Here is an 18,006-nt window from a genome sequence, read left to right on the forward strand (position 1 = left end):
ATGTTTTGGGAGGCTGCAGTATGTTCGTGTAATGTCTCTTTGCAATAGTGGAAACTCTTTCCAATTTTATAGTGCTATCACACTGAAGCATACTATCAAACAAATCCAACAGCACAGCCCAAAAATATCTGGAAGTTAAACACTTGTGAAAGAACTTATTTCCAATACATGTATACATGTATATAATATACGTTTTATTTCAATCTTCACAATTCTAAATTTTCGCTCACTAATTCAGAATGTCATACAAGGTCAAAAAGGTCACCCCTTATGGTCCTATAAGACACATGAACTCAAACACAAATATAGATCATATATATATATATATATATAATTATGGGATAGAGAATCGAATCAGAACATCTGTAATGATAATAGGGATTTTCTTGCACCGTTTATGTATTTTGTTTACTGATATTATAACTTGTATCCATCCATTACAATGTTAACGCTTATTGATGCTTGTATTGGTCGCTAAGTAAACACCAATCTTAGATACAGCAGTGATCTGTCAATACCTTGTTTATACACTTGATTTATTGTTTATTTATCCAAGACAAATTCCCAAAGTTTCTCTGATACCAATTATAACAGAGATTTCCATTGTGTGATTACGGCCGAGGTTTACAGGTACATTCACTCCGGAACAGAACCAACTATGTCAACTGCCACAAAAAAATGTAGAAAAGTAACCCTGTCATATTGTGACGCACAGGTCTGTCGACCCTTAATTAGATTTAAAAGCGTTTACTCATTTTGTATGCTCTCTTTGAACTCTAGTCTTACATAGTTTCTATAATATCGATCCAGCTATGCAAATGTTATGGCTGATTTATTCTGTAAGCCTTTAAATGGCCCATTCAGTGTGTATTGGGTGTTCTATACCGCACTCACACCTTTCCTATATATATAGCCTAGTATTTGCGTCTATTCTGCGCCTTTTTTCCCCTAGTTAGCCAGCCGGAGATTTTTTTGTGTTTATCAATGACTATATCGGCTACTCACAAATAGTTTGTTTATAACAATGATCTCTGTTGGCTATTCTCAGGCCTGCTGTATACTTGTAAAACACTATTATATAAACTATTCTGATATCAAACTATCCCACGCTGATATTCTAAAATTACGTCACAACATTTTGGTCTTATCCATAAATACCACAGTTGCTAATTAATTCAAATTGATACATTTAAATAAAGCTAGATGATCAACCATTCTGATAGATTAAAAAGAAATTTCAATGACAGCACAGTTAAAAGTTTTGATGATTCAATTTTATTGTTGTTAAAATGTTGACAGTGAAATCAGCTTTATTACTCATATTTTAAGTTTTATTTTTTTTTTTATCCCGAATAGATGGATTAAAGTTTTGCAAATTGTCACTGAATTGATAATTTCTTTTGAAGGACCAACAGATCCGCTTGCTTGACATTACGATTTTCGGTTTTCATTGCCTATGAAAACAGTTTAGACATAATCATAGGTTTACCTACCTGGATCTGTTTGTTACGACTGGTATTTTCCTCTATCATATCCTGGGTTGTGTTATGTAACTTCTCAAAGTCGGCCTGCAGCTGTAAAATGGCCGCCTGGGCTCGACTCAGGGCATCACTGTCCTGTAGACATCATAAGGTTAACATATATACAGAGTTCAAATTCTGTGTATCTCCTTCATAATAGGTTTTATAGCCAACTTTAATTAATTAGGTTAATGACGTATTACAATGAGATAATACCAATTAGGAAATTTTCAGAGGCGATTTTATCTTTTTTATTAATTTAATTACAAAGTGTGAATAAAACATCATTATAGTAATTTCAAGATCTGGTAAAAAATGTGTAAATATTATTTTATTGAAAGTTTTCATTTTAATTCATTTGATTACCTGAAAAATTTTCAAAAAATTGAAACATATTTGAATTTTCTAAACATGCTATTAATCACTGCCATATTAGTCAATTGTTAATTAGTTTTTAAGTACATTTTTACCGTCACTGTGGCTAACCATGAGAGTTTAAACATATATACTACAGGGGGTGATAAGAATAAAAGGTTCAAGCATGCATACTGGTCGTACTATAAGCAGGAACATAATCATCACCGATATAACTTTACACATTCTTTAACGAGGAAATTATAGCAATCATCATGGTTGAAATGAAATTAACATTGAAAATAACAGAAATGCATATAAACATGGTGAGTGCATCCAATCCTACGTAACGTTCCCTGTCAAACCCTCACAGAGGGTTCCTTGTTTTAGTCGGGGACAAATCGTACTCAAATTTTTAACAGGGTATTAATATCGATACGATCGACAGCACACAAACACAACAGACTATTTCATACCTGTACCAGAGTGGAACTGAATAATTTGTTTGTAAAATTTGTTGGCAGTGAGATTTTAATACAGACGTGGTACTGTAACAGGCCCTGACTCATTGGTAAGGGTTGGGCTGGGGTGAGTCAGGGGTCTAAACTATTACCTTTACTTTTACATTAAGTTATGTTAGTACCTATATAATGTTAAGGATTGATGGTTCTACCAGACAAACTGATCAATATTAATATCAAGTATGACATTTAAATGTACAAATATCTTTATGTTTGTGAAACTCCTACATCAGGTTTATGTGATATCTCATTGAATATCTGAGGAATCATAACACACAATGATATTGAAATTAAGGTGAAGGTACAGCAAGGCACAAGGAGACACACCCAAACTTGAATATACACTACACTGATGGTGGCTCTAAATGATTTACAACAAACTTATCATAATACATGTAAATCACAGATGGTGCTGGGGACTCCACTATACATAGAACATGTTTTATATATACAGGTGACTGTGTATATACATGCAATCTATCTAACAGTGAAAACATTTATAAAGGAAAATGTAACCAAGAGAAAATGACCAAAGGCCCGTGAAATGATCATAAGAAGGTGAAATGAGCATCGAAACAAAAGATAAAAGGGAGTGGTTTATTCATTGGGGAGGTGAAATAATACCTAGTTAAAAACCAAAGATAAAAGGAAGTGATTTTGTCTGTTGGAGAAAAGTTGAAAGAAAAAAAGAAATGGGAGTGTACAATGTGAGGGTAATCTTGACTTTTGAAACAAAAGAGTGTATGGGGAATGGTGGTACAACTACTGAAAAAACAGGAGACAAACATGCTGTCTGAATCTGATACCTGGTCGACTTCAGACTTGGGACTCTTAGCCCCAGGACAGTTTTTATCTCCCTGGGTAAGTTGAGAGTCGTCCCAATGTACCCGGACAGATTCAAGAGAGTCTCTCGACCTCTGGGTAAGCTGAGAGTCAACTCTCTGTCTTTGTGAAGTGCGAGGAGAGTCTGCAAGTCCTTGGGAGCTAGAAGTCCCATTTTTAAGGACATTAGCCCCTATAGGGGAGGTTATGTCAGAATAAGGTGGAGTAGCCCCTCCCCTAACAGACGACCCTCCCGTCGCCGAGTCACCAGACATGGAATCCCTTGTATTCATTACATTACCATCAGGGGAAATGTTGTGCTCTAGACTTTCCATCTTCAAACCCAAGGAGGCAATGTAAAATAGTTATAACACTGTTAGTAAAAGTTCAAAACCAAAAAATGAAATTTTAACTCATGCTGAAATTGAAAACAGAAACATTATGAAATGAGGAAGAGAGAAAGAAGAAATGAAAACTGACCAAATCATTCATTCCTGCAACCTTTGACCTCAGCAGAGCAAACTCAATTCCACGTGCCATTCTCTTGAGGTCATGATCTAGGGTGAAGATTTTATCCCGGACGTCCTGTAGTTGGTCGTTAAGTACGACGGCCAGTGTGCGAATCTTGCTGTTCGCTTTGGCCAGCTCCTCTGATGATATGTCTATCTCTTTCTTCATCTCCTCTGCCTGACTCTCAGCATCAGCTGAAGCCTTGGTGAAAATGTCCATAATCTCTTGTTCAAACTTCATATTCACCACATTCTCAGCACTTGATGCTTTTTTATTTTTCGGTGGAATTTCTTTCTCTTTTTTTACTTCGGGTTTGACTTCAGGTTTAGCTTCGGGCTTGGGTTGTGGTTTTTCTGAGGAAGTAGATTTTTGTGGAGTGGGAGGTTTTGGAGGGATATCATTTTCACTGGACGTTATTTCTAGGTCTGCGAACGGATCCTGTCTCTGTTCCATACCAGTCAGCCAGGACCTTAGTTCAGACACATCACTTTGATAGGCACTGTCATCCATCATCATGTCCTGGAAGACCTTGAGGCGATCCTCCATCACCGTGACTTTGTTGGACAGAGCATCAATAGCGATCGCCATCAGCTCCTGTTTGTTGAGCTCCTCCAGCATCTCAGTGCTGTCGGACTCGGTTGTTTCCCCTCCACTACTACTCTCCTCTGATTCAGATATCGGACCAGCCCTACCAGAACTTTGCTTACCTTTCTTGTATTTGGACTTAAGAAGAGCAAGACTATCAGAGTCAGAGCTACCGAACTAGATAGATAGGAGAAAGAGAGGAGAGAAAGAAGGCAAGTGCAGATTAGTGTGCAGTAGTAGTATACATTAAACATGATATTTATAATGAGGTCCTGTCCCGGTAACTAAGGAGTTAGAACAAGATCAAGACAATAGAATCATTATCACCAATCTAAGATAGCTGTTATTCAAGTTAAAGGTAATATAACAATTAATACGAGCAAAGTTTTAAGGATTGGGAAAAAAATGGCAATTTCTATATGAATTTCACCAGAATCTATAAATACATGCCTTAAAGAGTTTTAAGACCCCATTTGTTGCGAGACATATCAAAAGAAGAAAATTCAAAAGCGTTTGTATACTAAATGAATGCAGCTAACTCTAGCTAGTTATCTAAATAAAAGGAAGCTTATAGATTTGTACTGTTTCCCCAATATATTTGAATTTTTTTGTCTTAGAACCTGAAACTGTTTCCTTGGGTTATTATCTTGCTTCCAAAGAACATTTATAATAACATGAATGTCACTCCCTCTTGGTAAGTTGTTTGTATGTTTGAATCAATAACTTGTATGACAACCTTTAGTTTACCTGGACAGGACACGGTTACATAACATACATGATACACATGATACAATCCCTGTAGGTGCATGAAGGTGCATTCACTCAAGACTTATAAATAAAATATCAATTAACACTACAGTTAATATAGCATGCAGGCTTTCAATAAATAGTACTGTTGATTAAATATTCATCGGTGCATAACATTCATTACACTTCTATCAAAAACTAATGAAGAGGTACAAATGATTATAATGAGAAAGATTAACATGTAGATGATGTTTGACAGGACATTATTAGATGGTGCAATGAAAAATGCTATTTTTTTTACCAAACAATCTCATTTTGTTATTCACATCTAGCTAAATACACATGATTAATTATACAATTGTTATTCAATCTGAAGCAATAAGCAATACATGGATATGAGTATACTGTTATATTGGGTCTTTATGTTATATTGGGTCTTTGTTATATTGGGTATTTATATTTTGTTATATGGTATATATAGGGTATCAATGTTAGAAGATCTAAGCTACACACATGTTTGAAAGCCTACCTTATCTCTGGCCTGTTGTAAAGCTTCCAAATCTGCCTTCAGCTTATTTAGCTGTTCCAATAAGTCTGAGGAAAGATCTACAACAAAATTACACCAGTAATGATGTCACTTATAATTAATCTGAAGAAAGATCTACAACAAAAAGACACCAGCTATGATGTCATTTATAATTAATTATCATTAAAATGATCAAGCTGCTCCTTTAATTAAATCAGTAATAATGTCACTTCAAATTAAATAATTATCATATCAATATGCACAAAATCAGCATAAACTTTAAGAATCTGTGGTATATATTGTTTGTTATCTGTACTCACTGAGGTTTTCAAGATCAGTCTTGTCCATTTTGTTCTTTATTTCTTCCTAAAAATGGGAAAACAACAATAAATATATATGTGTATAAACAAATGTACCTCATTATCATATATCATTTCCCACAAATTAACATACCTATATTGTTTTCTATTGACTTTATTTATGTGTTTCATTCTTTTTCTTCTTTTTTAATTTGGTAAAACAATTAATTCTTAAGGGTAGGTCAATTGTATGTGAAGGAAAAGAAACATGGATCTATAAAAGATCAGACAAGTTATCATTCAGCATTCTTAAAGAAATTGTTGACTACAAATAAATATTTCCTTGCTGCATTTTTAGTATGACCTTTAAGACCTCATACGATACAGGTAAGATCAGCTAGGATCTACTACTTTTACAAGTACCTATAAACTTATCTGTAAAGTGTTTGGACTTGAGGTATAATTGTGATAGGCCCGTCTATGTAAATACTACCCCCGATATGTCATTGTCAGGGAGGTCTAGGAGACATACCAGTAAGTGAATCTCTCCCACAGATCTCAATAGAAGACTGGCCCACACACTATCCCACGCATCATATTACCTAATACTTGTTCTATTGATATGGTTTCACCTTACCTCTAAGACTTCCACTCTCTTCTCCAAGGCATTATGGGATTCGCTGAGCTTTCCAAGGTGTTCCAAAACTTCCAGCAGTTGTTCTGATGGTCCGGTGCTGGAAGAACTCATGCGAGTGCTGGGACGTGAGGAAGTGGGACGGGACACCTGGGGACGTGAAAGGGACAATATAAATTTTCACCACCAAGAAATGGGACACGGAATAGAAGTTTACCATTCCGTAATCATAATATCTGGATAGTTTAAACTTCAAAATAATTAAATAAATTCTGTCTAAATAATGATAAAAGACAGACTTATGTACTTATTCATACATCAATTCAAGACACAAAATATCTATATATTAATGTGCAAATTTAACCTAAAGTGATATTCGTACGTCCAACTACATATAGGCTGGAGATTTTAGCCATCAGCTGTGAATTTGCTGTAATTTGGTCCAACTGACCAGCATGTCCTTGCAGGTGATATACAAGTACTGTACAAGCTTGCAGTACTAATCATCTATATATCTATACATTTCTCATTATCATAATTATAATGAACTGCTTCAAGAAAGATGTGTTTTTTGTAGAACATGAAAGAATTGTGCTGATCGAAGTAGGGTAACATGCCAGAGAAGAGTACCAATGCCATACATATACAAAGATGGTTCACATCTATTTAATCATGCTATAACTCCTTCTGTTTATTCCTTGTTTTGTAATTAAAAAGAAATATTTCCCCATGCCTATATGTAGATGTGTATTGTAAAGTCTTCCATAGATAAGATGAAGATCATTTTGATGTGTTTTGGAATCTGGTATGAAAAGAAAGGTCATGATCTTGATGACAAACTCAGAAAATGCTTATAACTACAAACTAATTGTAAGCCTACAATGGTGAAGATTAGTTAGCTTTATTTTGAGAATTTCTTTATCAGTATTCTGTATTTGCATATTACAGAGTTATCTGCACTTACGTGTAGGTACTAAATTGTTTGTGACCTCATGTATTTGCGAGCGTAAAGTCATACTTTTCGGAGAAAATGACATGAATTGAGCTCACAAAATAATGATGCAACAATCGATACCTACCGGCAAGTCGGAATATTATGAGAGTTTTCAGGTACTTTCTGATATATCTGCTGGATACCTCATTTGTATTGATATGTACAATGTAGCAGACATATTTGCGTAAAGGTCAATCAATGCAATTCAACATCTAATCTGAATTATTCTCTACATCTTAAGTTAGGAAAGAAAAGACATCAGAATCAAAAGATTAATTAAAAATCGTAATTAAGAACACCAATCATTTCATATCTGACACAGCATCATCATCTTCTCTACTTGTTATGTAAACACAATTAAAACTATGGCTAATTATGAGTTGTCAAGAAGATATTGAATGTTTTTATCTTTTAATGCAAAGTACAATATAATCAAAAGACTTTTTATTTGGCATAATTGAAGAGATTTGGGGTGATTTACAACAAAGTGCTTAAGTTTACAATAACTGTCTCATGTACAATATCTGTGCAACCACATTTAACTTATTCAACTTAGTGTGTGATGAAAATATCTGGAATATTTTTGAGATATCATCACAAAAATTTGAAATTCATACAATCATTACCAAAAAAGTGCTATTAACCATTAAAACGAGAAAATAATTTGAAACACACAAAAAATCAACTACCTGTGCTTTTGATAAAACTATTTTCCTGACCTTTTCCAAACAGTGCCAATAAAATGTGATAAAAATGTAAAGGATTTTTCCTTTCAAAGATGAATGATAAAAAAAAACTAGAACGTGCATTTGGGGAAAAAATATCAAGAATGCCATAATTCTGATTGATGAAACTATTAATATTACTATATTTCATTTATATATTTAATGAATTTATAGTTTCAAGACAGATTCAGAAGAGGAGTGCTAGTATTTTGAACTCTTGATTATGACTTACAGCATAAAGTAAATCTTACTTGGTTCTAGTCTAAAGATACGCCAGTAAGTCTGTGTGGTTGACTTTAATTACTGATTTATTGATTACAATGCATAATTACTGATTCATTCTGTACAACAGTTAATTAATTGGCATGCCTCGTCAAGTGCACATCAATTGAAAGTTAAACATGCATGCATACAAACCTTTTTTCGTTTCTAGAAAAAAAAAGTCACAAAATTCTTTAGCAAGGTGAAATCAATACTATACAGAATCTTGATATATGATTAGCTTGATTTGAGAAAGTGCCTCTGAAGGATTTCTTTACTCGATTCAGTGAAGGCAGAATGAATACCGCTACCTCCTCCAGGAAATCAATAAATTTTTAAGCTTTTTCAAATTTGCACATTTCAAGTTTCAGTTAGTTACAAGATCTTAAACTTAGATATTTTGAGAAATCATTCATTGGGAGTATAGATTAATTGATTTTAATTATTAAATTTGTAAATAGAAAATATTTAACTAGCTGATCATTTGTATAAGAAACTAGTTAGCTTTATAGATTTAAACATTTGTATTTATTCAGCATTGAAATTGTAGACAATTTGTATGTATATATGCAAGTAGATTAGTGTTATAGCTGAGAATAAGCTTGTAAACTAAATGTTTCACCATTTGTTCAGTTTGCAGTTTAAAAGGACCTCATAACCGAGTCCATTAAGCTAAAACTGATGGACCAGTACTATGTAATCTGTTGAGTAGATCCTGCAGTCTTTATTTGTACTAACTATTAATATACAAATATTGTGGCTATAATATACCTAATATAGATCTACAAGTCCTTCTTATCAAGGCAGTATTAAACATGGCCAGCCTTATAATACACAGGTGTGGGAGTGTTGTACCCACCTGTATGTGATGTTGGTCACTACATTGTGACCTTACCATCATTCAGTTATACATGAAAAATAAATTCTGTGTCCACTATAATAGCTGTTTCAATTTCCCGTTACATTTAAAATCAAATATATTCATGAGATTTTAACTAGAAGAGTCACTTCAACCTTATGTTGCTATTAATGCGCTATTTATTCATGAGATTTTTACCTATATGTGATAAACTCTTAGATCTATTACGATAAAGCATTCAAAGCAATTATGTACCTAGCATTGCATGACACGTCCACCTAGCTCCACCTAGCGGTCAAGCTGGACACTGTCACAAACTGCTATAACATGTACAGGTCAATATATTACTGATACACAGACACATTAAGTCCAAGGTTAATCAGTGACACAGCTATAGGCTTCACCTTTTCTAATTCCCTTCCATTTTAGTTAACCTATGAATAAATCGCAAGTGTTTTTATTCAGTACATTAGAACTGTTAATGTTGTTTGCTATGAATATTAATGTCCATTACTGACACACGATTTCTGCGGTCAATTTCTATGATCTATCAAATTATTCAGGCTACACTTAATAGTAAAAGAATTTGGTGTCTAGAATACCTTCACTTTATTAACATTCCAATCAATAGAGATCTAGGTGTAAAAATTTGCATATGCCGAACACGATATTGAAAATAGCCAATATAAGGCTCATTAGACCCGAGACACCATCCCAAGACTCGGCAAAGGACACAATGCTTTGATAGCACTTGTCCGTGCTAATGGAACCAGCTTCATTAACATCTCTCTGATCAGCGATGTTTTATGTGATCCTGGACATGGTGGCAATTTAAAGCCTTATGAGGAGCAAGTGATATAAGAATAATCTGGCCTGCCTAACGTTATACCTAGTGATATCTGATGCTGAGATGGGTCAAGGTGACCTACCTAAGTTGACAAAATCAAAGTTACAGGGAAGCTTTGCAAAGTCATACAGAGGTACATACATTGACAGGAAGTTGTAAATCCAACCAATGACTGTCCTAGGTTAATTGTACGGGGGCCACTATAACTTATAACTATTTTGCACCATGAATATGATGTTATGTATTTTATAACAGGAAATTTTATCTATAAAAAATATCTAATATAAATCGTGACAGGAAATTCTCCCATAAGCCCATGGCAGACATTCTTTCCTGTATTGATTAAGCTGCTTTTATGTTAACTAAAAATCTCTACTTGAATGTCTATTCTCTAAGTGTTACTTGACATAACATTATGATGTAACTACGACATATGACTAGAGGGCACTTCAAGGAAAAACATTCATAAATCATACATCAAACTGTAAACTAATTGAATTTTAATTGAGAGTAGGAAAGGTCTCGAAGGTTTCGATCTTAAATACCCCCTTTGGATGATAGCGTGTTCCTCGTAAATGTTCGGCCTGAGGCCCCTTAGGTAGGTGGAAATTCCAATACTGCAGTAGTTTGTCTACCATAACTACGTAGATCTACTATCACAAACAAACTATTGGTAAACATTTATTAAAGATTTATTGACTGGGTTTATATGGGATCAGTCATTAGTTTCCAGAGTGCAGACAATACATGTAGAGGGTCATGTGACTTACTGGTTCTGTCTGGCTAGACATCTCTATGACAACACGTTCTGGAGGCTGGAGATTTTCCCAGTCACGCTTGACGCCATTCAAAGCATCTTCGAGTCCAGGCCATGTGACAAACAGCGAAATCTCCTCAGCCGTGGGAAGGGTGCCAAATTTATCATTCAGGTCTTTCTGTAAGATCATTAAAAGGAAACAATTAACATCTGAATAACGACCGTTATTTGTAACGGAAACCAGCATGGCAGTTTGATGGTGATTGCCTTGTCTTGTGAAAGGTATACCATGGAGAATTGCATTATTAACGAACATGATATCTATTGATGGTCTATAAACAATAGTTGGTATCTAGCCCTATAGCACCACAACAATGGTATATAGATATAAATTTTGTATATAGATCTATTTCAATCCATCAATCATTTAATACTGCTCTGACTTTGACAAATATTTGAAATTAATTTGACAAGACTATTAGGAAAAGCTGTATGCAGTGTTAGAAATTCATCAGCTGCTGAAATAAAAAACAAAAGAAAGACTTCAGATCGATAGGTTACTGTACCATGGCAGAATAGTTATAATATTCATTGGCAATTATTTGTTCTAAATGTTTTTCATTTCAAATTTCACCTTGAAATGTTTGTGATTTATTTTTGAACTCTTTGAAAAACAACAAGTAAAATTTTTGTTGATTATGCAGAGTCATCTTGTGACTTTCTTGTGCAAATTTTCAAAAAAAATGAAGGTATATAAATTATGCTAAACTCATAGCAACAACAATGAAATAATATGTTTTTCCAAAACAAATTAACTTTAACCCCATTTTCACATCCGTAGATAAAGAACAATGAAGAATTCTTGAACATTTTCTCTATGCAAATACATGAACATTAACACTCCATTGACTGTTAAAGTGGCTGCTGTTCTAAATGTCAAACCATATTCATATTGCAACCAAAGTTGGATATTGTTAAATCAATTTCATGAAAGGTCTGGATAGCCCTTTTGTTCAACTTAATGTCTTTATAGGGTCCCTTCATCATTCTAAGGGTTTTTCAAGGTCAACTCCCTTTTTACTGTAGGTCCTTTTTAAGACCCTGTTAAATGATCTTTTGTATTACCATTCGTTGTCTTGTCAATAGATATAGATGACTGCTGACAAAAATCTTCCTATAATATGTTTTTTAGTTGATCAAGACAAATGACAAGCAATGTTGCGACGATATTTTTGATTGGTAATATGTTTCCTTTATCACAATAATTCATGTTTGGTGAACAATATGATATTCCGTAAGGTGTTCCATTGGACATGTTGGTCTTTGTTTTCAGGTTTCAACCTGGATTTGACCTCTAAACAAATTAATATATAAATAAGCGTGATTCAGTTTGAAAACTATTCATGAATTAAGAGGGCTTAATTATTACTTATACATTTATATATGATAAAGAGTGAATAGATTGAGTTTGTCTAGATCTGTTAAAGGGATCAGCAGATAGCTATACCAGTACTTACAATAACGAATATTAGAGGCACAAAATGAGTATACGAAGCATTCAAAACCACATATAAAGGTGTCATACTTGTAATTGTGGATATGAATTCTCAAGTGTATCGTAGACTATTTTCTAAAATTGATCGGTACAGACACGTATTATATACAAAGTGACCTGTATACATTGTGTGGTATATAGACAGACACAAAATCAATCAAGTATAATCATTTATTTAACGGTATGCTAATGGAGCATTTCACACTGTATAAAATTGATACACAGGTGTGGACTGAAGTCTTCAGTGATGGTATAACTTTGTGTTGTTACTAAGAACAACCTCTTACAGATCAGAGTCTACCGTGCCACAAAACTCAAGCATTTAACATGTAACGACAATAGTTAATCATACTTTAATCATAGGTTACCTTGGAATTATGTTTAGGCGCTTCGCTTGGAATCTAAAACATGTTAGGTTTCACCAACTAATATCAAATTAAGTGCATATATTCAGGACGTAGTGTATTTACATGAAATGTTCATGAAAGGTAATCTCTATTTTGGTTTGGAACTTTCAAATTACGTTGGTGTACATGTGGTTATGACAAGTCTATGAGAAAGTGGTGCTAACACTAATAGTAATGTATAGTTTTCACTCAGGACAAGTTTTTAGGGAATTCAGTACACAAATAAATGACAATGAAAATACACATTCTGTATGTTACAGGCGCTTTAAATATTATCTGTTTATAATTATCATTGTGGAAACTGTTCTAAATAATTTTTCGGTGAACTCTATATATGTCTAATGTAAAGTTACTAGTATTATTTCCAAATGAAACAATATATACGTTAAAACAATCTCAACTATTCAAGTTATTGTATAATAATGATATAAACTGTTTTGCAATCTGTACTTACAACATTATTTTCCAAATCATTCAGTCTTGAAAGGATATCCTTTAAGTTCAACTGAAATAAAAGAAATGCTTCATGAATCAGTATGATCTTGAAAAATTGATCCACAAAATATTGAGAAAATAATGAATCTTGAAAGCAAGATCATGCCAATATATAAACTACTAGAATTTAAATTTCTGATTTTTAGTTAAATTCGCAAAAAATCAGCCCGACATAATTAATCACTATATAGTATAAGGGTTTGCTTTTACGATGTCCCTAATTCCTTTTTAAGCATAGAATTAAATCAAAAGGACCTTACTTATTTCTGAAACTCCGTTCCAATTACATGAGGGGACCCCATTTTATCTCAGGATATGAACCCATTTATGGCAAACCCTGTGGTACGATAAATTTTATAAGCGGACTGGGTCATCAAAAATTCATTTGAGAATACTCAGTAACTGATGATCTTTTTTAACTCCTCTGATAGAGAATAACCAATGAGGTATAACCATAAACTTTGTCAGGTACTGCTTTTGTGATATAGTATAAAGTTATGATGCATTGTAGAAGTAAAACTTACCCCATCAAGTTGATTCTTCATATCCTCATTTGCTTTCTTTAATTCATCCATACGTTTCATTAAATCATCAAAAAGGGACATCAACTGAAAGAGCGAAAAGTGACAATCACTATACAGGAAAATTAAAGATATTTTTAATGAACAATTATGATTCTGTACTCGAAATCATTCTTAATAAGAAAGTTAACCTATAAAAAAATGACATTAAAAACTTTCTTGTACTGAAAAGCCTATCAGCAGGGTATGTAAATCCCCACCTCTTACTAGCTTTTGTAACAGATGATGATTCCTGAAGGATGCATGAGTCTGGTGCTTGGGTTGACTTTAAAACACGAAGTGTGAAAGTAAAATGAAAGTCTCAAAACCCATATGGCTGATCGGAAAAGAATGCAGGTTATATTTTAAGATTAAAACTGAGATTGAACTCAATGGAAAGATGATTTTTATTATAGGATGAATCATTTAAAAGACAGAGGATAGAGAAATGAGCAGACGTCACTGGTAACTGACCACCTCCTAACATGGGCTGATCTATCAGAAATTACTTTTTAGATTATTGGAAGATTTAAAGATTTCTGTAGGAAGGGTCAAGACATAGTTCACATCACCAACATGTTAATTAGAATCTTTGCAATCAAAACAGACAAGGTTAAGGGGACCAATGCTTATATAGAGAAGATCCAAATAAAGATCCAAAGGAGAGGGGAGCAAATTCATCGAGAACAACTTAAAGAATAATGTAAGTTAAACAATGGCCCATGCAAGCTAGCCTTTATTTATATTTATTTGCAAGTAGAAAGGTTACTGTGGGAATTAAGATATTAACAAGACTAAAGGTCAACACACATGACTTAGTACCAATAAGGACTCCAAACACCCTCAATCAATAAAGTCATCAGTGACCATCACAATGTACAACAGTAGCAGCTTTGGTGAAAAGTCAACAAGGACATTGATATCTTTTAGGAGACCTAAAGTTACCACAAATACTTGGCTTCAAAGAAGTATAAGAAATATAGCTCCCAATATCACTATTGGTAGGAGCTTGAGTACAAGAGAGTGATGTCATTGAGTCATGTGATTATTATAAGAGAGAATTTAAGTATATTAAAGCCATTGCCTCCATATGAAATAAAAATTGGACAGGACAATGAGGACATGACGAGGTAAGACGTTCATACATCTCCAACACTATATACCCCTATTTCAAGGGGTCCAGGGTATATTTTGAAAATTGGTAAAGTATTTTTTTAGTTGCATGCAATTGCAGTTGAACTTGACTAAGAAAACTGAACGAGATAATTGCTGGTAAATCATCCATAATTATTAAGAGACAACAGAGAGTTTTGTGAATGACAAAATTGTGGCAAAGAATAACAACAAAATTACATTGGTTCGGCAGTAAGTCAAGATGTTTGACAAGAATGAGGTCTTATCATTTTGTAACATTGTAAATGTTTTTTAAACTTGCTATGTCAGAGGTGTTACGAACTAGTCGAGGCGAACATTTTCCCATTTATCAAATGCACACTGAAGAGCTAGTGGATTATCCTCCAATATTTAAGAGATTATATTTTAGTCTAGGTAAACCTTTCTTCCCAGGTGGGAAGCAGTTAGTTGGTGAGATACGAAACTGACAGTGCTGCTAGCTTTAGAAATGTTGTTGTATCTATGTAAACAATACCGCTATGCGTAACACCCTATTTTACTGTCTGAGAGCTTCCTAAGCCTGTCTCGGCCTGATCTACTCAAGGTGATGACATGAAATTTTAATCTTCTTACCTCGATCACTATCAGTTAGAAAATAGATACGCTGTATCACTTTAGAGGGTTTTCCTCTATCAATTATACTGGTGTCTGATTTAATGGTTCATACAAATTTTATCATTATGTTCCTACAAGAAAAGCATTGTTATCCTTTTCTATACATTAGAAGTGTCATTCAAACATTACACTTGATTGAAAGTTAAATAATGATTCAAGGTGAATGACTGAATACATGAAACCTGATTTGTATTACATATTTCAAGTTGCAAGATCTTCATGCACAATAATACAAGAAGCACTTTCTGTAGGATCTTTTAAAGGGAGCCAAGTCCAAAAAACAAATTTTCCAAGTTTTCGTGAGTCTTATCAAAAAGATAAACGCATAGAAAGGAATCTGAAATTTCTGACCATGCAGTCCCACAGGAATAAAACAATAAGTGCAGGACATTGTTTTTGTTTTACACCCTCTTAAAAGACAGCTGGGTCCTTTCAGGGGACTGTAATTATAATTAGGTTTATTAATTAAACAAAAGCCAAAGTTTCTTCGAGCCCAGAGAAAAGCCAGCAACCTACGGTGAGTATTTGGCACCTATTCCCTGAGGAATTCAAACTCCTAGCCTAGAGGTAGAGTGCTATAGTTAATACTCTAAGCAGTAAGAATACCTTCATTTACTCATAATAGATCTCTGTCACAGCGGCTCTATCAAGGACATGTCTAACCAAATATCAAAAACCATGGTACAATCTTAGTTCTGTCTGTGTGATTTGATAGTAGATGTGTAAGTTGTAACCCTGGTGATCAATACTAGCCGCAATTTACGACTCGGATAGAGAGAACTTTTCTTTTAGTGTTTCTGGGTTTTGAAAAGGGCACTTTGACCGCGATAAATAACCATCAGATGGCACAAAGTTATATCGACGACTTCTAATACAAGGGAAAATCTTTAAAACTGTCTTGTTTTTATGTAATCTGGTTCAACTAAATCATTAATGATTAAACTCTCTTAGTTCCTAAGTAATACAGGACATCTATTTAATTTTCTGAGTGAACAAAAGATTTTGGAAATAGTTATCTGCCGATTATAATGATCATGACTATAATTGATTCACAAGAAAGATCTAAATTTCATTTATTAATTAAAAGATGGAAAATGCAAAATGTATTCCTTTATTTCAATCCAATTACCTTTATTTTAATATATATCTTTATGAAATTTAAAAATACGCGGCGCCATGCTAATCGGGGCTGTGGGAAACACTACTTTAGCTTGATCGGTTCAGCATCAGGCTTATTACTAGTCAATAGTAACCCAGAGATCCGGAGTTCGAATCCTGGCAGAGGCAGTGATTATGTTTATATGAAATCATATACTCTGTTACATATGTATTTCTACTGGTCCACCTTGAATATATTGATTATCCAATGAAAACTAGTACTGTGTTCCTTTTCCAATTTTGTCCACCTGTCCCCTGACAGTTAACCTCTACAGTAAACCCTTGTACCAGCTATATGTAATAGGTGACCTTCTTACAATTTCTTACAGACAGTATTATACCCCCGGTAATCCTTACTAATCCGGCTTTACCATGTTAGACTGGAGAAGTCATGCATGAAATAGCTGTTATACACCTGCGATTCTCTCCTATCTAGGCCTGTACGTACCATGATATTATCTAATTCTATAGTTAAAATTTATATATCTACATACAACTATCCCACTTGATCAGATCAGATATGTAATTTTGACTGACACTGGTTTTCTACAGAAAACTATCAGACCGATCGTTCTCGATCGATAGTGACGGATGTCGCGTTGACACATTGGTTTCCAGAGTATAAATGTGTGAATGTGCTGTAGGGTACATTTAAATCCTACATAGCACTAACAACATGCATGTTCGATTAATTGATATTAAAAGCATTAAGACACATTCCTCATATCATTCAAGTTAGAGGAGTGAAACGTGTGTAAATAGAGGTGTCAGAAGATACCATTACACCAGTTAATCATTGAAATTCATTCTGTAATTATAATTTATTTCAACAGAAGAAATGGAACAAAATAAATCATATTATATCACATTCCTGATACAGAAGTTATGATGTAATAAATAAAGTACAATATTCATGTAAAGGAGTTCAATTAAAACCATTGCCTTTTCCTATGGTTCAAATTAAAAGTTATGAATCACAAGTGTGAAGCTCAACTGATAATACTAAAGAAAAGATAACTCTACACAACTGTATATGGGAAGGGGCTGTTGACTTGTGGTCCAGTGGTTAAAATGTCTATGAC

At 33.9% G+C, this 18,006-nt stretch overlaps 1 protein-coding gene across 1 annotated transcript in view; it reads right to left on the reverse strand.

Moving 5' to 3' along the window:
- Positions 1 to 18,006, reverse strand: part of LOC138323761 (uncharacterized protein C16orf96 homolog) — a 35,031-nt gene that overhangs the window by 12,757 nt on the left and 4,268 nt on the right. The window contains 8 exon segments of the mRNA XM_069268590.1: positions 1,494 to 1,616; positions 3,698 to 4,489; positions 5,589 to 5,665; positions 5,906 to 5,951; positions 6,522 to 6,668; positions 10,975 to 11,139; positions 13,378 to 13,428; positions 13,943 to 14,026. Of these exon segments, the coding sequence (XP_069124691.1) occupies positions 1,494 to 1,616; positions 3,698 to 4,489; positions 5,589 to 5,665; positions 5,906 to 5,951; positions 6,522 to 6,668; positions 10,975 to 11,139; positions 13,378 to 13,428; positions 13,943 to 14,026 (1,485 nt within the window).

The sequence above is a fragment of the Argopecten irradians genome, chromosome 5, assembly GCF_041381155.1.
Source record: "Argopecten irradians isolate NY chromosome 5, Ai_NY, whole genome shotgun sequence".
NCBI lineage: Eukaryota > Metazoa > Mollusca > Bivalvia > Pectinida > Pectinidae > Argopecten > Argopecten irradians.